At 36.4% G+C, this 16,328-nt stretch overlaps 1 protein-coding gene across 3 annotated transcripts in view; it reads left to right on the forward strand.

Annotated features, from left to right (window-relative positions):
* The window catches only part of ACAD11 (acyl-CoA dehydrogenase family member 11), a 99,467-nt gene that overhangs the window by 58,219 nt on the left and 24,920 nt on the right, over nt 1-16,328 (forward strand). For all 3 annotated transcript variants that reach the window (XM_082392655.1, XM_082392656.1, XM_082392657.1), the window contains 2 exons: nt 13,662-13,728; nt 14,356-14,441. In XM_082392655.1, coding sequence (XP_082248781.1) covers nt 13,662-13,728; nt 14,356-14,441 — 153 coding nt within the window. The remainder of the gene's footprint in view (nt 1-13,661; nt 13,729-14,355; nt 14,442-16,328) is intronic.

Here is a 16,328-nt window from a genome sequence, read left to right on the forward strand (position 1 = left end):
ACCCTAAGAGTTCTCATCACAAGGAAGAAAATATTTTTTTTATTTCTTTCATTTTGTATCTGTGTGAGATGATGGATGTTCACCAAACTTATTGTGATAATCATTTCATGATGTATGTAAGTCAAACTTATACAGGGCTGTATGTCAATTATATCTCAATAAAACAGAAGGCAAAAATTAAATAAATTAATTAAACTAAGTACCCTTCACCTGCCTATACTCCCAATCAACCTTACCCATAGCACTTTTCATGTGCTAATGTACCATATCATTTATATTGTGTTTGGTGTCTAATGTATCTCGCCCTGTATTAGAATATAAGCTTCATCAGATTAGGGACTTTTGTATGATTTGTTCATATATAAATATATAGAATAGTGCCTGACACATAGTAGATACTCAATAAATATTTTGAATTAATAAATAATTCTACTTTCCCTTCTGATTATTGTCCCATTTTACTTGCCCTTGATGCTGTAGTTCTTTAATGACTAATTAAATTTATGAATGAATGAATCAGTCAATCAATCAACCAATCAATCAGTGCTTAAGTAACTTATCTTCCACAGACTTATAAATTTAGCAATGCAGCTGGAATTTTATTTTATTTTATTTATTTATTTTTAAATACATTTATTTATTGATTTATTTTTGGCTGTGTTGGGTCTTCGTTTCTGTGCAAGGGCTCTCTTCAGTTGCAGCGAGCGGGGACCACTCTTCATCACGGTGCACGGGCCTCTCACTATCGCGGCCTCTGTTGTTGCGGAGCACAGGCTCCAGACGCGCAGGCTCAGTAGTTGTGGCTCACGGGCCCAGTCGCCCCGCGGCACGTGGGATCCTCCCAGACCAGGGCTCAAACCCGTGTCCCCTGCATTGGCAGGCATTGGCTGGTATTTTAGATCCAGATCTTTAGTCTTAGACAATTTCTACTTTTTCATACTATCTCTTATGCATATGTATAATTCCATGATGTCATCTATTATAGAATTTTGATACATATTTATAGATATTTAAAAGTATCCGTCCTTTTCCTTCATTTCCTCCCCCATGTACTTTCAACCACGTACTTTCTTGTAAATAGGATTCCCTTCTTGTAAATCAGTTGTAAAGCTATAATCTTTACATCTTTTCAATTCGGTCATTATTTTTGCTAATTCAAACACATAAAGGATCTCAGGATCAAGCTTCTTCTGGTAGTATATAGTGAGTCACACCTGTGTATGAAACATGGTGAAACTAGCTCACTGACTGACCTTTTCCTATATTTTCCTCCTCAACAGAACTAGAAGAGGTGTTTTAATAGGGAATACTTGACAACATTTGGAAGTCAATCATAAAGCTTGGAGGATAGGGAAAGGCATCACTTACCTTAGGCAACTTTTCAGAGTATTTACTTGATGCTTCTTTAGCGCCTTTTTTTTTGTACCTCTCTTCCACCATAAGTTGATTCCAACTGGCTTCTCACCATAAATTGTCTCTCACCCTTCCTCACCGGTCCTAACATAGCAATGTCCCTTGTTCCTGTAGAATCTCTCTCTCCACACCCATTTCTCATCTTCCTCTTCTAGTGCCATTTTTCTCAGTATTAGGTGCTTGGGAAGCAATCTGACTAAACTATATTTTACATTTTCACTGAAAATGTCTTCGATATTGAGATATAAATTGAGCATTATTTAATAATCTTATGATTACTCTTTAGTGTCCATACTACATATTGAATTCATATTGTATATGAGTTTTTTATTTAGCATTTTTGCTTAAGCATTTTCATGTTATTCAAACTCACTATAAATGACATTTTTCATAGCTAAATAATATTTTATGTGGATTATCATAATTTGACTTACCATTCAACTGCTATAGGACTTTTTGGATGTTCCAGTGTTTTGCTATTACAAATAATGTTATAGAGAGCATCTTTGTAGATATGGTAGGAAACTGCACTTAATCTAATCTTACTGAGGGATGTTGAAGAGTGGGAGTAACCATGTATAACTATCCGTTTTCTTATTACACTAAAGATAGCATTCTGTAGAGTAATCTTAGAGTTCTTTCAGTTAAGTGCATAGAAATCTTCCTTATTCTTTTTAGAAGGGTTCCATTATGTGGACATACCATATAATAGTCTCCTATTGATGGATATTGATTTATGCCCAATTCTTTGCAAGTATAAACAATACTGCTACAGTTAATAATCTACATCTGTCAGTTCATTCAGAAGCAGCTATATCTGTAGGATAAATCCCAGAAGTTGAATTGGTGGATCAAAGGATAAACGAATCTGTAATTTTGATGGATATTGCCAAATTGTACTCCATAGGGATGGTATTACTTTGCACTTTCACCAATAATATATGGAAGTGTCTATTTCCCTAGAACATTGCCAGTTGAATGTGTTATTCCACTACCATCTTGCTGTCTTAAATGACTTGTAACAGATTCAGTACCCTTCCCCTGCCCTTGCCAGCTATGTGTGAGATATTTTCCCTAAATTGTTTTTTGCTTTAATTTTGTTTCTTACTGTACAATAATTTTATACAGATAAACCAGTCAATCTTTTTCCTTTGATTTCTTTTTTTTGTTTGTTTTTGGCTGCGTGCAGGGATTGAAGCCGGGACCTTGGCAGTGAGAGCTCAGAGTCCTAACCGCTGGACTGCCAGGGAATTCCCACATTTATTATTTTTGAGGCTTAAAATTTATTTCCCATCCAGAGATTTCAGAGATACTAAATTGCTTTTTCTTCTAGTTTTTTAATGTCTTTTTATAGAAATACATTTATTTATTTATTTATTTTTGACTGGATTGGGTCTTCGTTGCTGTGCGTGGGCTTCTCACTGCGGTGGCTTCTCTTTTTAGCACGGGCTCTAGGCATGTGGGCTTCAGTAGTTGTGGTGCGTGGGCTTCAGTAGTTGTGGCTCGCGGTCTTTAGAGCACAGGCTCAGTAGTTGCGGCGCAAAGGCTTTGTTGCTCTGCAGCATGTAGGATCTTCCTGGACCAGGGTTTGAACCCATGTCCCATGCATTGGCAGGCGGATTCTTAACCACTGCACCACCGGGGAAGCCCTTTAATGTCTTGATTATTTAAATTATTTTTGAATTTTCAATTCTGATCTATTTGGACCTGATTTTGATCCAACTATATTTTGTAATAGTGACAGCATGTAACATTTATTGAATACTTATTAAATGTAAACCTTCCTAGCAGTAGAGTAAGTGAATTTCAAAGGTTGTTTCCCCTATTAATAATAGCACATATTCCAAGGGCACACATGAGATTGTTTTTTTTCTTAACCGAATGATAAACTTTTTCTTTTTTTAACAAGTGGAAATTTCATTGTAAAATGTTACTTAACTCATATTGGTTTTTTATTCATATTTGAATTAAAGCTAAGTATTAATATTAATGCTAAGACCAAATGAAGTTTAAGTATTTCACCTCAGAAGTTCAATGTTGGTAGAAGAAATAACCTTGAGACTTTGTACATGGCTAACTGCACTTCATATTGTATTATTGTTTATATCACTTTTTTTATTGTTACAGACCATATCCATATCCAATAGTCGTGTTTTTTCTCCACCTGTCATCTTTCCTTGTGTTAGAGAATGATTTTGTTTGATTGATAACCATGTGGTTGTAAGAGCCTGTGAAATTAAAACTCATCAGCAAATATCAGTAAAATGTCCTTTTCAGCCTGACTTAATCCTGGCATTTGAACAGTCTTGAAATACCACAGAGTCTGGATTAAAAACAAAATTATTTTATCTATGCCATCTGTTTTCATTCATGAAGGCCTGTGACACAGCAGATATATTTAGATGTTTTCTGGTCTATTCAGATTTCCTTTAATATATTTAATTTATGACATTTGGTATCCTGTTCATTAACTAAAATAACATGAGAGCATAAACTTCCTTTAGAAGAAGGACATTTCTGTTGCTGCACCTGCCAAATTATGCTTGTAGCTAAGATGAGATGATATATTTGTGAGAGAGTTTTCCCATTTTCTGAAACATCAAGGTTAAATCAAAATATTTCAAAATTTACAGCTTATATATTCACCCTTACTTTCTCTACTTAATGACCCCAAAAAGGAGAGCCAATTTAGAAGATTTATCTTTTTAGAATCTGAATTGTTTTCCATATTAGATTGAGCAAAGCAGAATTAAAGAATTATTTGCCTCGTTTCTTGAATTTCTTCAAAATTTACCTGATATCTGAAATCTGTTGGGCACTTACATAAAGCTGTGGCAACAATTTTTTATGATAGAAAGAGCAAGACAAGAAATACTATTGGGAAATATTAGAGAGAAATATAGAATTGGAAAAAGAGGGCTTTTGGTTAGGGTTTGAGGGAATTGTAGAGAAGATTTTACTTTTGAAGGATTCAGCTTCTGTCTATCTAGAATTAAAATCCATGAAACCTTAAAAGATTTACCCAAAATATTCTTGATTACCAGGATAGAAAGTAAACAAAGAAAAGATCTGTAATGAAAATGAACCCCAAGTCATACCATTATGTCCTAATCTGATTTTCAGAAGTACACCCACCAAGGAAACAATGTGTTATATGGGGCAAGTGGCCTGACTCTTCAACCTAAGGGCCTCAAGTCTTCCTATGAGTAAAAGCTCAAAAACCCCAAGTAGAAAAATATCCAGTTGAAAAATTAAAAGTAAGCCTTTCTGGAAAAGACTCTTTTCTCAATAATTTCCAGCTAAGAATCAAAGCGTGATTACATATTATTGCAGAGCCAGGACCGATCAAGGGTAAAAAAAATTCCCCCAGCCCAGTGTTTTCAGATAAGAAATTTCAGTTAAGATCCACAGTGTAATTTAAGTATTATCATCTACCATTTGAATCATCCTAATGATCTTCGGGTTGATCCTCAGATTTGTGGAATTCATTTTATATGTATTAACACCTATAAAAATCAGAAGGACACACTGTTGTAAAAGTAACTAAACACAATTTGGAAAGTCAGACATGGTTCAATAAATGAGGATAGTCAAGTGGGCTCAACATCAAGAGTATAACATCTTAGATTTTTAAAACAATTTTGAAATATGTGAATGGGGAAATCTCTTCTCGTTAAAATCTGGAAGATGTAGCAGCTGAAACATCCTTCTTATAAAAAGTTCTTTCAGAACTGATTGAAAAGTAGATTCCATTAAATTTGGAGAAACCCAAATTAGATCATTGGTTTTAAAACAATTGCATTTTAATCTTTTTTTCTTTTTGCCCTGAATATCAATTTCTTTATTCGTCCAATAATTTGTTTTCCAATACCTCTTATATATATATATCATTTCACACAAGTGAAACTCTGTTGGATAAATTTTTTAAAGTGGGAATTGACACATATATTTTTAAAATTTTTATTGGAGTATAGTTGCCTTACAATATTGTGTTAGTTTCTATTGTACAACAAAGTGAATCAGCTATACGTATACATATATACCCTCTTTTTTGGATTTCCTTCCCATTTAGGTCACCACAGAGCACTGAGTAGAATTCCCTGTGCTATACAGTAGGTTCTCATTAGTTATCTATGCATTTTAATCTTAACTGTATTTTACTTTACATGTGTACTTCACAATACAGAATAATTGAGGGGAATAGAATTGTTAGCTCTTGGTTTTATTGGTTTAAAATTTTTAGAGCTTCTAAGATTCCTAATTCTGCTTCCTAAATCATATTTTGAGGTGATCATTGCATTTCTTTTTTTTTTTTTAACATCTTTATTGGAGTATAATTGCTTTACAATGGTATATTAATTTCTGCTTTATAACAAAGTGAATCAGTTATACATATACATATATCCCCATATCTCTTCCCTCTTGTGTCTCCCTCCTTCCCACCCTCCTTATCCCACCCATCTAGGTGGTCACAAAGCACAGACCTGATCTCCCTGTGCTATGCAGCTTCTTCCCACTAGCTATCTATTTTACATTTGGTAGTGTATATAGACCATTGCATTTCTAAAACTTCAACTGACACTAATGATAGGTACATGATGCAAAAAACCATCACACTGGATAAGTGAAGACCTGGTTTTGGCAAAGTTTAAAGGAGAGAACTCTAGGGGAGTACCACATCTAGTGTGATGGAAAAAGCACCTAAAATTGACCTTCTCACAGATAACAAATAAAAAGCTACAAAAAATAACTACCGGGGCTTCCCTGGTGGCGCAGTGGTTGAGAATCTGCCTACCAATGCAGGGAACACGGGTTTGAGCCCTGGTCTGGGAAGATCCCACATGCCGTGGAGCAACTGGGCCCGTGAGCCACAACTACTGAGCCTGCGCATCTGGAGCCTGTGCTCCGCAACAAGAGAGGCCGCGATAGTGAGAGGCCCGCACGCCGCAATGAAGAGTGGCCCCCGCTCGCGGCAACTAGAGAAAGCCCTTGCATAGAAACGAAGACCCAACACAGCCAAAAATAAATAAATAAATTAATTAAAAAAAAAAAAAAAAACTACCTGATGAGTCTGGGGAGTGACCAAAGATAGGCTGATTTTGTAGCAGAGTCAGAATTTGGAAGACGAGACAGGAGCTAGGTCTCATTTTAAGGCTTTGGCCTAGGGACTTCCCTGGTGGTGCAGTGGTTAAGAATCCACCTGCCAATGCAGGGAACACGGGTTCAAGCCCTGGTCTGGGAAGATCCCACATGCTGTGGAGCAACTACGCCCATGCACCACAACTACTGAGCCTGTGCTCTAGAGCCCACGAGCCACAACTACTGAATCCCGTGCACCTAGAGCCCATGCTCCACAACAAGAGAAGCCACCGCAAAGCGAAGCCTGCACACTGCAATGAAGAGTAGCCTCCGCTTGCTGCAACTAGAGAAAGCCCACACGCAGCACACGAAGACCCAATGCGGCCAAAAAAAAAAAGGCTTTGGCCTAAGTACACAATGTGGTGTGAGAATGCTGAAGCTTCTCTAGATAACTCGGGTCTTTGTGTACTAAGGAACCAGAGGAGAGTGTCTGGGGCAGCCATCACTCCCAGAAAATGATAGAATAGGGTGGGATTCCAGGAAAGGAGAAACCTGGAAAAAGCGAGCTCTATTTCATGTGTAAACTTTGCCCAAGTCTCTGGCTTACTCGTGAACCAAAGTGATTCACAGGGCCGACTCAAAGCACCTTGCAGCTAAATAAAAAGAGCTAAACTGAAATGTGACCTCCCATTCACCTTAATTGAGACAGACTCTGAAGTTTGACTCTACTTAAGTTAATTGCCCTATAAAACAAAAAACATTAATGCTTTTCGAGAGATAGAACAGAATCTAGAGTCTTCAAAACAAAGGAATCATAATGTCCAGAATACAATCTAAAATTACTCATGAAATGAAGAACCAGGAAAACATGATCCACTTTCAAGGGGAAAGCCCAGCCCTCCAAATGACTCAGATGTTGGAATTATCAGGCAAGGATTTAAGACAGCTATTATAAATTTGCTCAGTGAGGTTAAGAAAAATAAAAAGAAAATATCAGAAGATAAATAGAAAACATGAAAAAGAACCAATTAGAAATATTAGAATTGAAAAGTAAAATATCTGAAAAAAATTCACTGAATGGGCTTAATAGCATAATGGAGATGACAGAGGAAAGAGTTAATGAACTTGAAGACAGACCATTAGGAATTATCCAATTTGAAGAAAAGATGGAAAGCAATGAACAGTCTTAGGAAACTGTGGGACAATATCAAAAGGTCTAAACTATGTGTACTTGGAGTTCCAGAAGAAGAGGCAAGAAGGAGAGATGGTCATTTAAAAGAAGAACATCTGTATAATGGAATATTATCCAGTGCTAAAAAGAAAGGAGCTACCAAGCCATGAAAAGACATGGAGAAACTTTAAATGCCTATTATTAAGTGAAAAGGCTATGATTCCAACTATATGACATTCTGGAAAAGACAGAACTCTCTGGAGACAGTAAGAAGATCAGTCGTTGCCAGGGTTGGGGGTGGGGAGGGATGAGTAGGTGGAGCACAGAGGATTTTTAGGACAGTGAGATATATAATGATGGGTACATGTCATTATACCTTTGCCCAAACCCATAGAATGTACAACATCAAAAATGATCAGTAATGTGTATACAGGTCTATGAAAATACTGTGGAATAAGCCCAGGAAGGATGGATAGTGTTGCAACGGGTCCTTCTGTAAGTAAAAACAATCAGAAAGCAGGCTTTAAATTCTCAAAGTGTGATGGGAACTTTTATCAAGTAACAGTCAATAGAAAGTTAAGAATCAGTCTTAGACATTTATTCAATACCAGTTCTTGCCATCATGTTTTTTCTGTTTTGTTTTGATTTTTGTTTTTTTGGCTGCACTGTGCAATTTGCGGGATCTCAGTTCCCCGACCAGGGATTGAACCCAGGCCACTGGCAGTGAAAGCCCAGAATCCTAACCATTAGGCCACCAGGGAACTCCCTTCTTGCCATCATTTTGAAATTGATAAACTGGGCATAGTTCAGAAAGCAAACCTGATGCCTTTATGGGAGATGGAGCCACATTCGTGCTCTGCGTGGGTTCACCGCTGCAGGAAAACGTTATGTTTTCTCTTAAAGGCAAAATGCTTGTAGTTTTGCCTCTTTACTTTGTATTTACTTTTAAAGTTGCATTTGTTCACCTACCAGTGTATACAAAATCCTATATTTGGGATACTTTTTCTATAATAAAATGTTATCATTTAAAAAAAAAATGAACTATAATGTAAACTATGAACTTTGGGTGGTTATGAAGGCCAATGTAGGTTCATCACTTGTAAAAAGCGTACCACTCTGGTGGGCAGTATTGATAATGGGGGAAGCTATGTATGGAGGTGGGAAGGGGGATATGGGAAATCTCTGTAACTTCCCCTCAATTTTGCTATGAACCTAAAACTGCTCTAAAATTATATATATGTATATATATATAATATATATATTATATACAAAATTCTAGAAATCCTATAACTGCCATTTATTATTGGTTGGTATACAATAAGTATGTTTAACCTGAATTAAAGGCCTTTGTTATCTAATATCAATACACATACCACAGACTTTTCAAAGCATTGTAAAGTGTTCTACTTGGACAACATTAAATTTCTGTTATATTTGTGAAGATGCTTATGTTTTTCTTTTAACAAAAAGCAGATTTATTTCTTTTCAATATAAAACTTTTCTATTGAATTTTCTTTGAAGCAACTGGTAATAAGATTATGATGCAAAAGCACAGAAGGGTGGAGAAAATGGTCTTGCCCGTTATCTTATATATAATATGTCATATTTGTCTTAGTCCCAGGATAAGGTAATAAGTCATATATTTGGGAAAAAATAGGAGACAATTTTGCTTAACATATTTATTATGTGATTACATTGTTGCATCAAATGGCCAATTTAATGCTGTTTTTTTTTAAATGTTCTGCTCCTGTCAGTTAAAAGTCTTCCTTCCCTTCCTTTCTAGTCATAGATAAAATCATATATGTATATATGATTGCAAGTTCTGACAATTCCTTTGGCTTTGGCCATGGAGAAAGCAGTCTTGTAATTCAAGCTCTAAATCAGTTTAAGGTGTTTCCTTATTCCACTACCAGCCTGGGGATGAACAGAATCACCCATTTTAGGCACACTGCCTCCCTCCCTTCCCCTCCTTTTCCCAGATGAAATCTATTTTTAGTGTTTTTATCATCTTAGGCATTTCATAAGGCAGAGGTGTGCATGTAGGATTTCTGGAGTTATGTATTATCACTTAGAAGAAGTGGGGAAATGCCACACTATATGCAGGAAATGGCTCCTCCACAGTCCAAAGATAAAACGTTCAGATTAAAGGGAGATTAGGAAAGAGAAAAAACATATTGCAGTTTATTCAGCAGGTCTCTCAGTTTCCTTCTCCGAATTAGAATCTACAGATTTATTCACAAGATAATAGGCTGGGTTTTTTTTTAATTTTTAAAAAAAGTGGTAGTAGTTATTGTTATTCGATTAGAAATGGTAACAAATCTGAAAATATTTAAGAACATACTGTTTCCCATCCCTTCACACAACCATACCATACCCTAGAGAAGACTCCAGGTTTCTGTTTTTAGTTCTCTGGTTTCTGCTATAATTTTAGGTAAAATGTTTTTTTCTCTCTCCCAGTTTATTCATTTTAGACACTACTTATTGATTTCCCAATTTTATTAAGAACAGTTTCACTCATATGTATTATAACTTTCTTCCCTTTCATAATGTAGACATTTATTATTTCAATTTTTTGATTGATTACCTTTTACACTTTAGATGATACCTCTAAATTTCTCCTCTGCATCCCCATTCCACAGAATCTCTTCAAGCTCCTCTTTATAATCTAAAGTTACGTGAGTGCACCTACCCCTTTCTCTACCTTTTATTCTTCCCTTCCATATTTTACCTTATGTCAGCCACAGCTTCTACTTTTACATTGTCAGAATTACTAAAATTTATTTCTGTCTTGCAACCATAATCACTGTTGACCACAGAATGACTCTAAACTTTGAAAACCAACACTTACCTTATAGGACTATGCTAATATTTTTCAATGCTGGTCTGAGTAGTGTATTAGATAGATTTCTTGTCCTTCTCTAACTGATTCAATATAATATCACCTTGGCCAGTGTAAGGAGAGTGTTTCTAAGCATCAACATCAGTTAAAATAGTTTTACACTCTATGTATTACTTAAATTCATGCCATACTGTAGTTTCTTTTATATTTAGACCATGGTTCACTTGTACATTTACAAATTATTTTCCTGCAGTTTCTAATTGCCATTTTTCTTTCATTTCATTATTTGCTTTTATATCTCCTTCCCCTTATCCATCACACACACACGCGTGTGCACACACACAGACACACATCTTTAAATTGTAACTTTAATTCTATTGAGTTCTTTCTTTTCTGGAGACCTCTCTCCTATTAGATTAGTCTTCCTATTCCAATCAGTTTTACCGTTTCTTTATTTTGGTCAGTCATTCTCTTTAATGCTGCAGACTCTTCACATACTACAGATCCTTGTTTTTCTATTCATACTTAAGAAAAAAGGAAGAGTAGCTGGTTGAGGTTTCCTTTGTTTTAACAGCTCTTTTCCAGCCATTTTTCTCTCCTGAGAAGCAGTTCCGCAAGGAAACTTTTGGTGGCGCTGGGCGGGGACTCACTTTAGAGTCTGCTGATGGGAAGCTAGCTTTCAAGCTACAGGCCCCCAGGTCTCAGAATGACTTTATTCAGTTTTTTTGTAACATACTCTATACTTTTCTCCCTCAGGCTAAGTGTCAGATACCTGCCTGTGAGAATGCCACCTGTTACATTTGCCCAACTGTAAATACTGGACTAATCCCCCTTTGGTAGCCTCACTTCTCAGTCATAACTTCTGACTCCAGAGTCAGAACCCTCTCCCTTTGCAGTTCCTTACATCATTTGCTAGGCTCTGACTTCTCTGTGCATTTCATTGGTCAACCTGCCTCTATCTGTTCCCCAGATATTTATTGAAAGCTCTCATTTGTTGGTGACCACCAACACCCCTAATCCTGTTGCCTCACATTCCTTACTTCCTTTTCTGTTATGGTTATGCCTTCATTATACTTTTAGGTTTTTACTTCAGTGAGATCTCAGGAGCGATGGGAAATAAACACATATTTCTGCTATCTTGAATCTCTCCAAGTTGGTTTTAGAAAAGCTATCAATTCAGTTTCCGTTCTAAACTCTAGGAAATATTAGATTGTTTCCACTCTATAGTTTTCTCTGTTTATTTAGTATGTCCTCATATAGACTGAAAACACTGCAAGAGCTGTAGTTGTGCATTCTGTTTCATCCATTTCTTCTATAGAGCCAGAGAGTCAATTGTAAGGAGTTTCAAAATTTCAGATGTAAGTGCCAATGTTTAAAGTAGACCCCTTTTCTCTAGTTTTTCTATTCATTTTTACCCTCTCTTCTCTTTCTTTACCTCTGCTTGCCTTGGTCTCTGTTTCTCAACTAATCATCTTTCTTCTAGTGCTGCTTCTTCACTATGTCTTTTACCCCAATCCACTCAATCTATAGAGTTAAGGCATCTCTTTCCTCTGGGCCCTACCCTCCTTTACTCCTCATGTTCACTAGTACGTGACCTATTTGCAGACATTTCAGTGTACCACCCATGTTTCTCCTTTATATCTTTGCTACATATTTAGGTCTCCCAGGAATACTCTGAATAGCTTTGCAACTCAGCAGTTTCCAACTCATGGCCAACCTTGCTTCATCCCTACTCTCATTCCCTCCTCTCCCTATATTATTTTGAAATAAGTCCCAGACATCACATTAGTTCTTTCACAAACATTTCAGTGTGTATCTCAATATGGGTGCTTTTAAAAATGTAACCACAAAACCATTAGCACACCTAAAATTACTTAATATCATTATATATCATTACATATTCAAATTTCTAATGTTTCATAATTGTGATTAATGCTTTTTAGTTTAATTGAATTAGGATCCAAATAAGGTCTAAAAATTCCTGTTGGTTGATACTCTTTTTAAGTCTCTTTTCATCTCTTTTTATCTGTAAGCTCCCTTCCTTTTTTCCCTATCCCTCTTTTTTCCTTTTTACTGCAATTTAATTGTTGAAGAAACTGGATTATGTGTCTTGTAGATTTCCCACCATCTGGATCTCACTGATTACATCCTTGCAGTGGCCTTTAATATGTCCCATAGAGTTTATCCTTTAAATCCTGGGATTTTATGGTGTTATTCTACTATTTGACATAATTCCTAACATTTCACATTTAATCTTCATATGATTTCACATCTCCTAAAACCACTTTTTATAAGAAGTTATGTGTTTAACTTAATCTGACCCAGTTGCTTGCAGTCTTATAATTAGAACACCAGTTAAATGGTAGTTTCCCTGAGGGACTAGGTGCTTAGACTGGTGAAAATGAAACTTACTTTTTGCGAGAAGGCCCCTTTGGGGAATTGATATAGACCTTAAACTGTAGTTAAATAAAAGTTTACATTAAAATGAGAATAGCTTTATATTTTCAAATTTTAACCCTTAATAAATCAATGAATGAGAACCTAGGCTTACTGAAGGTGGAATCAGAGCCTCATATATGTGGACAGCTCCAAGTAAACCATCTTCAGCTACTCCATAGCATAACTAGGGCAAATGATGTAATCTGGGATAGGTACTGAAATCCTCAGACTCACCCTCACCCAGCCCCATGGCTGGGGAAATTAGGTCTTTCTCAGTCACTGGTTGGGGAGTAAATATCATGAGTTTTAGTACTTCTTGTCCATATGTCAGAAAATATGGGATCTAAACAGGAGGAAATAAGCTAGAAGAAGTTCACAACCTTTCTAGCATGCTGATGTCTGAAATGGTATGAATGGGAGAGCTGTCATTTTGTCTTAAGGGCTGCAGCTCTTTCACGGCTTCTTTGACTTCTGGTTATTTTCATGCAGCAGCTCTCATTGCGAAATCCATTCTTGGCCTTGGCTAGTGATTTTTCTTGGGTGATATACAGTTTTGTACATAGCATTATTTTTTTTAATGAATTAAGGGTTTTCTTCCTGTATGTTTGTTTGTTTGTTTTCCCAGAGGTAAACTTAGAAAGATTAGAACTTTTAGGGTGAAATGTCAGACTAAAAATTTCTTTTTATGATATATTGTTCTCATTTTCTCTCTGGTTTTAGGAGCTGGGAATCCAAAGTGCAAAATTGCAATTGTTATGGGAAAAACTAACAATAACTGTGTAATCAGGTAATAAAACAATAGTGATTGAGAAATCTATGAGGAATAAGAGTCGGTCTTTCTCTGTATCTACTTAATTTACTTAAAACGCACCATTTGGGCTCACAAATCATAATAATATAAAATATATTATGACATTAAATGTCACATGTTTGTATTTCACAATTATTTTGCTAAAAGATATATTTAGAAAACATTTTAGGGAGTGTTGCTGTACATTCTTCACTGTGGAATTTCCTGTATTAAAAATGTTGCTGAATCCTCAAAGCTGTTTGGATCAGATTTTAAGATATATAAAATTTTTCAAAACTGTTTGTAAGTTAGACATTTAGATCCAAGGCAATAGTCTTGAAATGTTTAATGTATTGAATATCAGTTGCCAGTTACCACTTTGAGCAATGAGAAGCCTCAGTTAAATAATTTTCACATATTTTAAAATCATCATTGTTCCAGATCACAGCCTGCATCTGAATGTACTTAATGTATGTTTTTTACACAGTTCCCATTCCAGACATCATTGCTTACATAATTACATGATAACAACAATGAAAAAGTGACAGTTGAGACTCTGCCTAACATCTGTTTTATTTTTCCACTTAGCACACTTTTCCTAACATCTGTTTTTCTTTTAACCAGACACAAACAACACAGCATGATTCTTGTTCCCATCAACACACCTGGAGTAAAAGTAGTAAGGCCCTTGTCTGTCTTTGGCTACCTGGGTAAGTACTCAATCAACCTGTCCGTGTATTTGCAAGCAGGAAGACTAGAATATGCAGTAACACTGAAGGGACTAGACAGCTTTTTTTAAAAAAATATTTATTTATTTATTTGGCTGCATCAGGTCTTAGTTGTGGCACACAGGATCTTCATTGCGGCATGTGGGATCTTTCGTTGCAGCGGGCAGGCTCTCTAGTCGTGGTACGCAGGCCCTAGAAAGCGCGGGCTTAGTAGTTGCGGCACGTGGGCTTAGTTGCCCCACAGCATGTGGGATCTTAGTTCCCTAACCAGAGATCAAACCCACGTCCCCTGCATTGGAAGGTGGATTCTTAACCACTGGACCACCAGGGAGGTCCCTAGATAGCATTTTAATGCACAAGATGGGTTCTTAGAAATCTTTTGATGTTTAATAAAAATACGAGTGGAGTTCAGAACAGAACAAATAAAAAGAAAGGTGGTGCAGCATTCTACCATGTTTTGTCTGCTTTTGGGAAAGGGCAGACTGGTATTCAAGGAATAACGACTCTGTCTGCCAGCCTTCTCTTCATCATCCAGGAGAATAGATTAATGAAATACACCTGGAAATTAAATCTAGGTAACCCACAGTAACATTCATTTTTGTTTTCAAGTTTAGCTTTCTTAGTCAATCAACCTCAAGAGCTATTAATAAGCAATGGGTTTTGACTGATTTGAATGCAAAACTTTTCCTTCCTTCTGTCCTTGGGTGGAATTTCTAAGAAGCAAGGATACTTTTGCTCAGGCTCATGTTCACTGTTTCCTTGCCAATCAGGTTGCTCATTCAGCAAGTATTTGTTAAGTGCTGAGCACCATTCCAGGTACTTAGAATGCATTAGTGAACACAGTAGACCAAGATCTCTGCCCTTGTGGAACTTACATGCTGGGGGAAGGAGACAGAGAGTAAATACAAACATGTAAATAAGAAGTTATATAGCTGTCAGCCGGTGATAAATGTTATGAAAAAGTTTACTGAACTTCAGGTTTTGTGGTGACCCTGGCTTTCTGTTTATTGTTGAAAGTGGCTAATGAAAATATTCAAGTAGTGGATATAAGACTTGCAGTTTTATGGAACATTTGACATCATCATTTTCTGTAGGCTGCAGCTGGAGAATGCACCCACAGGTTAAGTGTGTTGGCAAACATGAAAAGATGCTCAACAACACTGATTATTAGAGAAATGCAAATCAAAACTACAATGAGGTATCACCTCACACTGGTCAGAATGGCCACCATCAAAATATCTACAAACAGTAAATGCTGGAGAGGGTGTGGAGCAAAGGGAACCCCTCCTGCACTGTTGGTGGGAATGTAAATTGATACAGCCACTAAGGAGAACAGTATGGAGGTTGCTTAAAAAACTAAAACTATAACTACCATATGACACAGCAATCCCACTCCTGGGCATATACTATGAGAAAACCATAATTCAAAAAGGCACATGCACCCCAGTGTTCATTGCAGCACTATTTATAATAGCCAGGACATGGAAGCAACCTAAATGTCCATCGACAGATGAATGGATAAAAAAGATGTGGTACATATATACAATGGAATATTACTCGGCCATTAAAAGGAATGAAATTGGGTCATTTGTAGAGATGTGGATGGACCTAGAGAGTGTCATACAGAGTGAAGTAAGTCAGAAAAGCAAATATTGTATATTAATGCATATATGTGGAATCTAGAAAAATGGTATAGATGATCTTATTTGCAAAGCAGAAATGGAGACACAGACATAGAGAACAAATGTATGGATACCAAGGGAGGGAGGAGGGGGAGGAATTGGGAGATTGGGATTGACACATATACACTATTGATACTATGTATAAAATAGACAACTAATGAGAACATATTGTATAGCCCAGGGAAAT

This window comes from Balaenoptera borealis, assembly GCF_965194805.1.
Source record: "Balaenoptera borealis genome assembly, chromosome: 5".
NCBI classification, from domain to species: domain Eukaryota; kingdom Metazoa; phylum Chordata; class Mammalia; order Artiodactyla; family Balaenopteridae; genus Balaenoptera; species Balaenoptera borealis.